The sequence below is a fragment of the Acanthisitta chloris genome, unplaced genomic scaffold, assembly GCF_000695815.1.
Source record: "Acanthisitta chloris isolate BGI_N310 unplaced genomic scaffold, ASM69581v1 scaffold13674, whole genome shotgun sequence".
Taxonomy (NCBI): Eukaryota; Metazoa; Chordata; class Aves; order Passeriformes; family Acanthisittidae; genus Acanthisitta; species Acanthisitta chloris.
The window spans coordinates 13,233-24,328 of record NW_008671058.1 but is presented as its reverse complement, the minus strand read 5'-3'; the positions used below and the strand labels follow the sequence as shown (position 1 = coordinate 24,328).

The following is an 11,096-nucleotide window of genomic DNA, read 5'->3' as shown; positions in this document are numbered from 1 at the left end:
TTTCATTTCTCTTTGTGCTTCCAGAGGACATACGTAACAATAATGGCAAATTTCTGCAGTCACCTCTGTGCCAGTATGGTAGGGAGTTGCCAAATTGTGTCTCCTTGAGTGAACTTCCATTTTACTTGCTGCATTGTTTCTCATCTGAGAAAAACTAACAAGACAAATAATCCTTTTCTTATTTCTTTTTTTCCCTTTATAACTATAAAGTGTCAGCTGTAGTACAATTCACAAGGCATTAGAACGATATGTTTATTTTTCCCTAAAATTTGAGATGTTTAATGTGCCTTTAACTTTTTGTCATTCAGGATGGTGATGAGTCATCTCCAATTTTAACAAGTTCTGAAATTGTTAAGATTCCAGATCCCCAGATGTCTATGGTAAGCCTTACTCTATGTAAATGCCGTCTGTATTTCAGAATTTTTGCTGAACTTTTCATAAATGGAGGTGAAAGCTTGCCTATATTGCTGTCTTAAGTATTTTAGAATTCCAGTTGAAAGATGCATTTGACCAGTTGAGAAATATCAGTAGGTTTGAACTGTATAATTTTTATTCTTTTTCTGCTGATGCTAGATTAAAATACGAGAATTGATATATTGCTTTTGTTCATCTCCTCCTTTCCATACTTAATGTGCTTGCTTCTGAGGTATAGGAAAGCAGGGAAGGGTGATTGTTGACAAAAGATCAGAGGGTGGGAGTATAAAGTAAGAGGGAGCTGAAGAAGCAAAATGTAGAATTTAGAGGCTGGTGCAGTAACTCTTGGTCACTTCATCTGTTAAAATATTTTCTCCCTACACTCTCTTGTATGTTGTCTTTCATGTAGACAGTGCCTAGGTACAGTTCTAGAAAAGATTACCATTATTGTGGATGCCAATTCAGTGCGACTGGTATTGGCAGCTTTGGGAACCTTAATGTAAGTGGGCTTGTACTGGCAACACTGTTTGAGCACTGTATAATCTAACACTGCAAGAGCAAGTCTGACAAATGCTGAAAACTGCCTTGGCTGCTGAAATTGTGCTCGTTGGCACTGTGGATCCTATTGGGGCTCCTACTGTTGCTAACATGGTATTAACAGTGGGACAAGTTTTTGAGATGTTTTTCTTGCATACAAAGCTTTATGCTGTAAACATCATCCTAAAAAATGTTTATGAAGTGTCTAGCACACTGGAGTGCTGTCAATCATGGATGTGTTGACTGAAACGCTTATATTTTGCAGCAATTCACAAAAGGCAAGATTAGGTTTGTTTATTGTGTGAAGTCTTAAGCTGAAACAAACCCTCAAAATTCCAAACAAGCCTCCACATACTATTAAATGAGTTTTTTGTTGAATGAACAAACAAAAGAAAATTTTGGAAGATGCTGTAGTTTTAGATGGGAATTTTAATTGCCCTGCATTTTTCAAGAGGTTGGTGAGTCTTCACTGGATGGTTTTGTTTCTCTGGGGTTTAAGTATTTATAAATACTGACTTACCCTCTGTGTTCAGGAGAACTTAGTAGAAAGCAAACATCACAAACTTGCTCGAAGTTTAAGAAGTGGACCTTCTGATCATGACCTGAAACCTAATGCAGCTACACGAGATCAGCTTAATGTAAGTCAGTCATATGATTCAATTTTATTCAATATTTATAAATTCAATTTTACTGTGTAGGTTGGTAATATTATATGGTAACAAGTTAAGGAGAATACAGTTAATTTCAGTCAATAGAAATTCATTAATGGTGAAATGTTGTTAAGTGATTCTTACAAATGCTTAGTTAGATAGGTTCAACTTGACAAGGAGCAGAAGGTACTTGCTCACTTTTTTTTAAAACAGTTTGGGGGGGATAAGAATGTATAGATGTGAATGGTAGTCTTAAAGTACCCATGTATGTTTGATTGCACTGAAAGTTCAGTCAAGTGCATAACTGATGAGCATCACCATGATAGCATGAGAACTTTGTGTTCTTGGAAAGCTTTTTTTTCCTGGCTATTTTTGTGTGTTGTCAGTATTGTGCTTTGTCACAATGTACTCTGCTAATTTCTTAATTATGTTCATGTTTTTAGCCTAACTTTCTGTCTGTGTATCTTATAGATCATAGTGAGCTATCCACCAACAAAGCAGTTAACATATGAGGAACAGGATTTGGTTTGGAAATTCAGATACTATCTTACTCATCAGGAAAAGGTATGTTGAATCACAGGATGGTTTGAGTTGGAAGAAACCTTGAATATTGTCTAGTAAGGATCTACAATTATTTGAGAGGACTTCTTAGTGCAAGTGCAACATCTGGCAATCATTCTACAATTTCTTATCCTTGCAGAGGTACAGAGCTTTGGTGTCTTAAAAGCTAGTCAAGATTACTCTATTTTTTCTGTAACGTTGATGATTTAAAAATTAATTACTGTAATTTACACTCTTAAATCATGTGAACTGGCTGTTATTATACTAGTCTTCCTACAAACACTGACTGTTGGCTTAAAATGCCACTTTTGCCAGCTCTGTCTTCAGCCAAAAAAAATATCGAAGAGGAGCATCTTCGTCCCTTTTAGGCAAGGGTTAGCATTACTGGAGTAAGTAGCAGTGCAACAAAAGCCCCAAGTAGATGAAATAACTGAACAGTCCTTCATCAGTGGTCATTTTTTATGTAAGGCTAATTGTGGTAGTGTGGTAGCCGTTGGCATTACACTTTGCTTAGATAACTCAGCTGTGTTTTTTGGGACATATTAAAACAACTCCGTATTGTCACTTACATTAATTGTCACTTATATTAATTTCCCCATGTCTGTGATTATGTAAATACAATCTGAATCTAATTCTACCTTAATGTGAGACATTAATATTTGAAAGAATTTCTTTAGCCTGGCTTTTCACTGGTGAGTTGCCCGCTCCTTTTTAATTTAGGCCTTGACAAAATTCTTAAAATGTGTCAACTGGGATCTACCACAAGAGGCAAAGCAAGCGCTGGAGCTGCTGGGCAAGTGGAAGCCCATGGATGTGGAAGACTCTCTAGAACTTCTGTCATCTCACTTCAGCAACCCAACAGTTCGGCGCTATGCCGTCGCCAGGCTTCAGCAGGCTGATGATGAGGTATTCATTGATTGTGGGTACATGGAAAAGTCAGCTGGTCTCAGGATTTTTTGTCTCATTGAGTACTTGAAATGTTTGCTGCTTCTTAAGGCACTTAAGTGAGTACTAGAGAAAGAAATAAAAAAACCCAAACACTTCACTGTGTTCCTGTTTACTGTAAGCTCCTCGTGGAGCAAAGTCTTCGCATTAAGCGTTACTCTTTGATAATTGTCTTAGCGTGAACAGCCAGTGATAGCTGGTTTTGTTAACCAGGTAAAACAACCATATGGTCTCCCCAGAAACCAGTGATAAATTTTGAACGTTAACCTCCATAAAAGTTCTCTGAACCTGAATGATCTACTACTGCTAAAGAAAACGAGTAGGAAGATATCTGTGGAAATAAGATGTTTCTAATTGTATACCGATTAGTGTATGGTGAGTTGTGATTTATGAGTAGAGCCCACTTAATAGAATCTAATCTCTTAAATTTCAATTATTTATGTATTTTATTTTATTTTGACAGTAAAAGAACACTGCCAAGCTGTGTGTGTACCTCGAGTACTGTATTGAGTTTAGGGACCCTCAATTTAAGAAGGACGTGGAGGCGCTGGAGCAAGACCAGCGAAGGGCACAAAGCTCATAAAAGGACCTGAAAACATGTCATATGAGGAACAGCTGAGGGAGTTGAGTTTGTTTAGCTTTGAGAAGAGGTGGCTCAGGGGTGACCTCATCAGCCTATTCAGTTAAGTGAAAGGAGTTGTAGAAAGGTGGGGGTGAGTCTCTTTTGTCATGCCTGCAGTGAGAGGACTAGAGGGAGCAGTCATAAGCTGAGACAGGGGAGATTCACGTTAGATGTTAAGAAAATTTTATTCACTTTCAGACTGTTCCAGTGCTGGAATAGGTTTCCTAGGGTGGTGGTGGAATCATCATCCCTGGAAGTGTTTTAAAGAGGCGTCTGGATCTGACACTGGAGGATATGGTTTAGGGATTACAGCAGAATGGCAAGCTAATGGTTGGACTACATGATCTTACAGTTCTTCTCCAACCTTGATGATTCTATGATTCTAAGTTTGAATGTCTTACCATAACACTTGAATCCTTGGCAATCAATATAGTTTAAAATAGGAGGTGTAAATATATCAGTTTTTCTTGAGCCTACTTCAGTAGCCAAGGTCATACTGCTTTGACTTTAAAAATTTACCTTTTAGTAAATATTTGAAAGTAATATTTGAAGGAAACAGAGCAAGCTGGGTAGTGGAGGCAAGTTCATTGTAAACACAAGTGATTAAAAATCTGTTCTTCAGTCTAAAATAGGTCAAATATGTGGTTTTTCTTTTTGGTTCCCTAGCTATACAAAGGATTTATACAAACAAAAAAAGTGTCCATAAGAGAGGAGAGGATCTCATTTCTTTGTACCATGGTCCAGATTTTATGCTTGAATTTTCTTCTTGGGAGACCCAAACTGATAGGTTTATTTTGTGAACGTTGGAAACGTGGGGCAGCTCAACTAAAGAGAATTTTAAAGTAGTAATGTTCAATAAATTATCACTTAACTGTCTTTGAGTAACTAAAAATAGTAGCATGATAATTCAGAATCATTTGGGAGTCAAACTGTGTCCAACACCAGTTTTTCTATTATATATTGCTTATTCGGGAGACCTGAGTTTCCATGTTGCTATAGGTCACTGAATCCCAGGTAAGTTTTCCTCTAAATTAGAATTTTGAAAACATACAAAGTTCTAGGCTGACACCTTTAATTCACTTTCCTTTGTTTTCCTTTTTTCTTTTTTTTTCCTTTTTTTTTCCCTCCTTGAGGATTTGCTGATGTACCTGCTACAGTTAGTCCAGGCATTGAAATACGAAAACTTTGATGACATAAAGAATGGACTGGAACCTAGCAAGAGGGACAGTCAAGGTTCAATGTCAGAAACTATGACAACGTCTGGAACTAATGCTGCAGAAATAGAGAGGTAAGAAGCCTAGACTTCCAGGAGAAAGGCATAAGCATGTATCATTTTAAATCATCAAATTCTTTCTTGTTTTTAGGGGCTGTTGCATATTCAACATGTTAATTTATTATCTGAAGCAATGACCTAAAAAAAAAAATTTTACCTGAGTATTCATGTAACGTAATTCCTGATTACAGATAGTTTACAGAGCAAATATTCTTAATCTTGAAGTTGTGGCCTTTGACCGTACTGCACTAAAGAAAGACAGCTTCTGGAGAGCAGGAAAGCACTGCTGTTGCTTCCTTCTGTACTTGCAGAAGTTACGATGTCTTTGATGAAAGTGTATGAGGCTCTGCTCCCACTTTCATCACGGAATACGAATCTAAAAGTCCAATTTAGTCTGAAATCGAAAGAGATTTCATCCTGTTCCTGCAGTGTAGGGATTTTTTTTCCTGGGGAAGCACACTTTTTATTCTTGCAGGAATCTGAAAGAAAAACTGAGATACCTAATTATTAAGTATTAAGCAAAGTGCACATAAGCTTCATTAAGTGAGGTGTCCTGTGAATACTTATTTCAAATTTACAGTATCTTTAGTCTTAAGCTTCTAATTACTTGTATCACTAGGATGTATTTTTTGTGCTGCAGTGACAGTTAGACATTAGTAGAGGTGTTTGATTACTTTTTTGCAGGTAAATTTACTGTCTCATAATTTTGCCTTGCAAATAGTGTGTTTATCTACTCTGTTATGTGTAATTGCTTTCCAGAGATGAGTGCTTGCAGGTGTTGTGTAGTAGCAATTTCATCTTTAGAACAAGTGAAAAAGCCTTCCCATGAAAATGTGGATTAGTTAAATTCCTATCTATATCTGCTTACATTTTTTGGAAGATGAAACAAAATGCAAAGTTTGATGTAAGTAAGTGTCATTCACAGCCATAAACTGTGTAACTATCCAGGCAAAGATTTTTTTTGTTTTCTGGAACTGCAGCTGTGAAAGCTGCTGTTCATGCAGTTTGCTCTGAAACAAGGTTGAGATGCTACCTTCGAAGATACTTCTCTTTTAGTTTTCTGAATTTATTATGCCATGGAAATGAAATTCGTTAGTATTTTCGTGCATGCTCCCTGTCCTCTAAGCAAGAAGTTTGAATAATGCCAATTACATGCTTTCCTTTATGTAGTTCCCAGATTATGAGTCCTATTCCACCTGTTTCCTCTCCACCTCTTACTTCTAAGACAAAGGAACTTGCAGAGAATGATAACCTTGATGTAAGTCACATGATTTAGCTTGGATTTTTGATACTCTTTTAGTGGCCTGGTACCAATTTTAGCTTTAGTTTGTGAATATTTGGATCTTTCTACTGTATTTTGCTGAGTATTTAAAATTTTGGATCTCTCTGTTTTGCTGAATATTTAAAGTTTAAGGTATTTAAAGAATATGAACATAAACTAAATGGTAAGAAAATAGCAATAGCTTGACCGATTTTTTTTTACTGGCCATCTGTTTATGTACCTGGTCACACTGTCCAAAACTGGGGGACTAGGCATTGAATTCTTCATAAAATCAAAGTACTCTTCTTTAAAGGAGAAAATTACTGCAAAGGGTATAACATATAGATCAGACGCTGACAACTGCTTATGATCAAGGTGTTTTAAAGCAGTTTTTTAAATGGGAGACTGTTATTCAAATGTTTTAATATCTGTAATCTGTTCTTCCTGTAGCCATGTTCTTTGGCATGTTATCTTTTATGAACCTAAGTGAGACTCTGAATTTACTTCTGCCAAGGATTGCACTCAGTTTATGCCAAAGGTAGAAGGAATGGGGCAGGAGTGAGGGAAATATAGAAGGTAAAGACAGTTTGAGGGAATCTAATTTTAATCTGATATGAAGAATAATTGGTCTGTGAACTAAATATCCATTCGCTGTTGCAGATCTTCCTACATGAGTCTCAGTACTGCATAGAAAATAGGTCTCAAACTGAGAATATCATTAAAGACACAAATTTCTTGTTAGCTGGAATATTAAGCCTTCAAGAAGCAGCTAAATGCTGTGTATCCTGTACAATTTTTTTTCTTACAGTGTAGAACATAAGATTTTTAGATGCTCTAGATACAAAACAAGGTAGGAAATTCCTTTCAAGATAGAATTTTACAGCAAGTGGTAATTGCATAGGAGGAAAGAGTAACATACTGCAAATAGAAACTTTGCATTAAAGATTTATATCTGGAGAACATCATGCACTTTTGATGTGTTGGTAACTATACCGCTGGAATAGCAGACTCTTTTAACTTGTGTTGTTAGATATGAAACAGTACTAAAACTGAAATTACGTAAATATTAGTTTAGATTAGATTCAGATTTTAGAAGGGAATATATATGTATATCAAAACTGTTTATTTGAATTTTTTTCTGAGGTTTGGGAGGTGCCAAGACCTCTTTATAACTTAATTTTGCTCTTCTTAAATCCCTTCCAGCAAGACCTTTGCACTTTCTTAATATCACGAGCATGCAAAAATTCCACGTTGGCAAACTACTTATACTGGTATGTTGCAAACTGTTTATACTGTATCATTATGTAATTGAAATCAAAGTTATAATGCCCAGAAGTGTGCTCAGCAAAAGATGACCTGTCTTGGGAACTTCAGAATCTCAATTTCTCTTGGGCTGAAGTAGTAGGATTTAAAACAGTATGCATTTCAACAAAATGATTAATGAAAGGATGTTTTTAAAACATGCAAGTATGCTTTGCTGTTAGACAAAGGAAGGCAAGGTTTAGGGCATTAAGTACGGTGTTACAAATAACAGTCCAGCTAAATATTGTAAGTTGTCATTCAAATTGTTTGTGGTGTTAGGGAGGAGATAAAGTTCACCTTCTGCTCTGCTTTTCTGTTTTGCTTGCGCTTACTGTTTTTGACAGTGTTGTCTAGAATATTGATGTTATGCACTTTAGTATTAATCAAGGGTGTATTTTATGAAGGTTCATAAAGCACTAATGTTTTGTTCTAATCCAGTTATTATTTTGTATGAAAATTGTGGTTATGCCATAAGCACTAGCATGATGTCATTGCAGATGTATGCTTTCTTAAGGGAGAACTTTAGTTGTACGTAGTTATCTAGACACTGGAGAGGTAGGATTACTTAGCTAAGGATCTTGTCTCACCTCGGTGGTTTAAATTAGGGTTAAATTAGATGCCTAAACTAGTAATGTGCATGCCTTCTGAGTCAGCATTTGCAAGTAGTAATTGTCTCATTTGAAGAAAGCTGAGATGAGTAGAGCTGTTCTTTGTGAAAGTGTGTATTTATTAATGTATATATATCTGCATATGTGAGACACGTACACACAGTGCTATTTACTTGTATATGCACATGTACTTTAAAAGCAAGAGCTCAGATGCCTTTTACATGGCTTACCAAACTTGCGTCAAAGGATTCTCATTTGATCCGTTGTTGCCACACTAATAATTAAAAATAGTAATACACATGATCACATGTTAATGTGGTATGAACATTAACCAAAATTGTGAATTGGGAATGAAGTGTGGTAGCTGCTGTAAATGTAGCAAACTGTTCCTATAAAATTCTTACAAGGATCCTAAAACCTACACTGAGAGACATTCCATTTATAAATGTCTTTTAAGTTTTATTATTTCAAGGGGTTTTTTTAGTAGCTAGAATGGTAAGATGTTGGAGTGCATGACTTAGGTATGCTTGTGAAGAGTATTTACTTCTGTTGCAGTGGCCAAAGCTTATGTTTGTCTTCAGAAAAATTAAATTTAGATAATTGCAATAATTGCAGGCTGAATTGATGTGAGTTGAAGCCAGGTGCTTGATCTAATCAAATATTCTTCATGAAGATAAGTGTTAGTAGGTTAGTTTATTTCTACCATGTTGATAGAAACTGTTCACTTACATTTCAGCATCAATCTCAGACATTCAGTCTACAGAAATTTCAGACATCCATAACTGAAGTTTTTGAGTTATGACTTAAAAAAATTAAATGCATCAAAACAGTCAAAAAGCTCACCAAACAAGAAACCCCAGACAATTTATTCTTTCTTTCCAGACATCTCAGTTTCTCAGTGACAAAATACAAATGTTGCACCCACTGTTTGGGCTAATGTAGCCATAAATCTTCATGGCTGTTGGTCAGCTTGTTTCATCTACCCAGAGACAGCATGGACCTAAAATAATCAACTGAAAAAGTGCAATAACCCTTGGAAATCAAACCTTCTGCTCAGTCACTTGTCACTGTAAAGCTATCCTATCCCTTAACAACAGCCTCAGAAGTCAGTGCTACTGCTTTTTCTGTCTTCTGTTTGGACATACGAGACATCTATCCAAGTTTGAAGCATTGCTCTTACTCATTGCTTCTAGATAGCTTTGAGAAACTGTCTAGGGCTTTTCACCAAATGAAGATGAAAATGTCATGTTTCAATTCATTACTTCCTTTTTTCCTTGAAGTTTAGTTACACAGTCTTTTGTAAATGTATACTTCTTTTTAGACACATATACATAAAATTTAATTTTGTCATTTTAGTGACGGAATAGTGTGTAAGAGTATTTTAGTGAAGTCCTAGAAGGAATCTTTAGTTGTAGATTTGAGAAAATACACATGGAATATGTTACATTTGCCTTTTTTTAATATAGATAGTGTATTATGAACTTATAAATATGATTAATGAAGTCTGTTCAGCTGCAGATGACAGATCTCTAATCTTGTCCTGCAGTCATTCAGTTGCGAAGAGATTCTGCCCAAGTACACAAAATGGGGTAATTCTAGCTGTCAGTGCAAATTCTGTGTTTTTGTAATGTGTAGAGTTAGTTTTGAATCCAAATGCAGAGTTTGAAAATGGACTGACTTGCTAATTTCGTCCTCTTCTAAATAGTGTTTATTATATGTGATGTTTATTATATGTTTTTACTTTATTATGTATTTTTACACGGTAGTGCTAGGAGATATATTGGCCAGCAAAAAGACTTTGAACGCATAGCTACCTTTTGCTTGTCAGTGCTGCAAATAGAAATAAGCACAAAACCATTTCTAAATACATGCTCAACGTCAAAATAAATTTTCAGTAAAGCTGCCCCAAGTTGTACTGTTTACATCTTGTACCTGATTTTTAATTTTAGAAATGGACTTACTTTTCAACATAAACCTTGCAGTGCTGCTTTAGGAACAATACATTATCTTCCACCATTGCTAGTGGTAAAATAGGGAAGATACAGAGAGAGATTCTCCTTGGTTTTGCAGGTATACTTGAATAGCAAGTTTGCAGCCACATCACATGTTATTTAGAGGGTAGTAGCACAGTGGAAAGCCTACTTTCTCTTGTATACTTGGTTATACTGTTCATGTGATTTGGACCTGTGGCTTGTCCTGTTTGCATGATGACACTTCACTGTAGGTGAAAGACCTTAGAAACTTTGTTAGGCTGTCCTGATTCAAGTGGGAGTTCATGACTATGCAGTTTTGAAGAGTTTGCCTGTTGGTTGAGATAGAGATCTCATTCAAAAATAGACTTCGTTTTTAGTTCCATGTATATAATACAGGGCTACTGTGTTTCACTCAAATTGTGTTGCACTGGATTATGGCGTAATGTGCATTGTTTTTATGCTGCAGGTATGTAATAGTGGAATGTGAAGACCAGGACACTCAGCAGAGGGACCCAAAGACTCATGAAATGTACTTAAATGTGATGAGAAGATTTAGTCAGGCTTTGCTGAAGGTAATGCCTCTAAGGGAATATGCGGTGATTTGGGATAGTCCTTCCTTAAAAAGGCACAGGTGTCTAAGAGGATTATTTTTCGTATTTAGTCATATGAAATATGTATATTTTGTATAGAAATTTTATAAAAGCTGCTGCTTTTGCTTGAATTTTGAATTTGTGGTAAACCAAAGAAACTACCGAAAAGGAAGAGGACAAATACTGAGAACTCTTTTCTACTGTTTTTTTGCTTGCTCCTGTTGGTAACATGCTGGTTCTAAAATCCTGTGCCTTATGCTGGGTCTAAAATCCTCTAAAAGCTTTATGTAATCGGTCTGGTTTATTTAGTTTTTCTTTATTGGAAGCATTTGTCCTTACAGTGCAAATGGAGAGACCAAT

At 35.9% G+C, this 11,096-nt stretch overlaps 1 protein-coding gene across 1 annotated transcript in view; it reads left to right on the top strand.

The window, feature by feature from the left end:
- Window positions 1–308: 308 nt before the first annotated feature.
- The window catches only part of PIK3C3 (phosphatidylinositol 3-kinase, catalytic subunit type 3), a gene marked incomplete at both ends in the record, with an annotated part of 19,754 nt that continues 8,966 nt past the window's right edge, over window positions 309–11,096 (top strand). Inside the window, 8 exons of the mRNA XM_009073954.1 lie at window positions 309–380; window positions 1,485–1,589; window positions 2,073–2,165; window positions 2,883–3,068; window positions 4,863–5,017; window positions 6,173–6,260; window positions 7,467–7,534; window positions 10,613–10,718. Coding sequence (XP_009072202.1) covers window positions 309–380; window positions 1,485–1,589; window positions 2,073–2,165; window positions 2,883–3,068; window positions 4,863–5,017; window positions 6,173–6,260; window positions 7,467–7,534; window positions 10,613–10,718 — 873 coding nt within the window. The remainder of the gene's footprint in view (window positions 381–1,484; window positions 1,590–2,072; window positions 2,166–2,882; window positions 3,069–4,862; window positions 5,018–6,172; window positions 6,261–7,466; window positions 7,535–10,612; window positions 10,719–11,096) is intronic.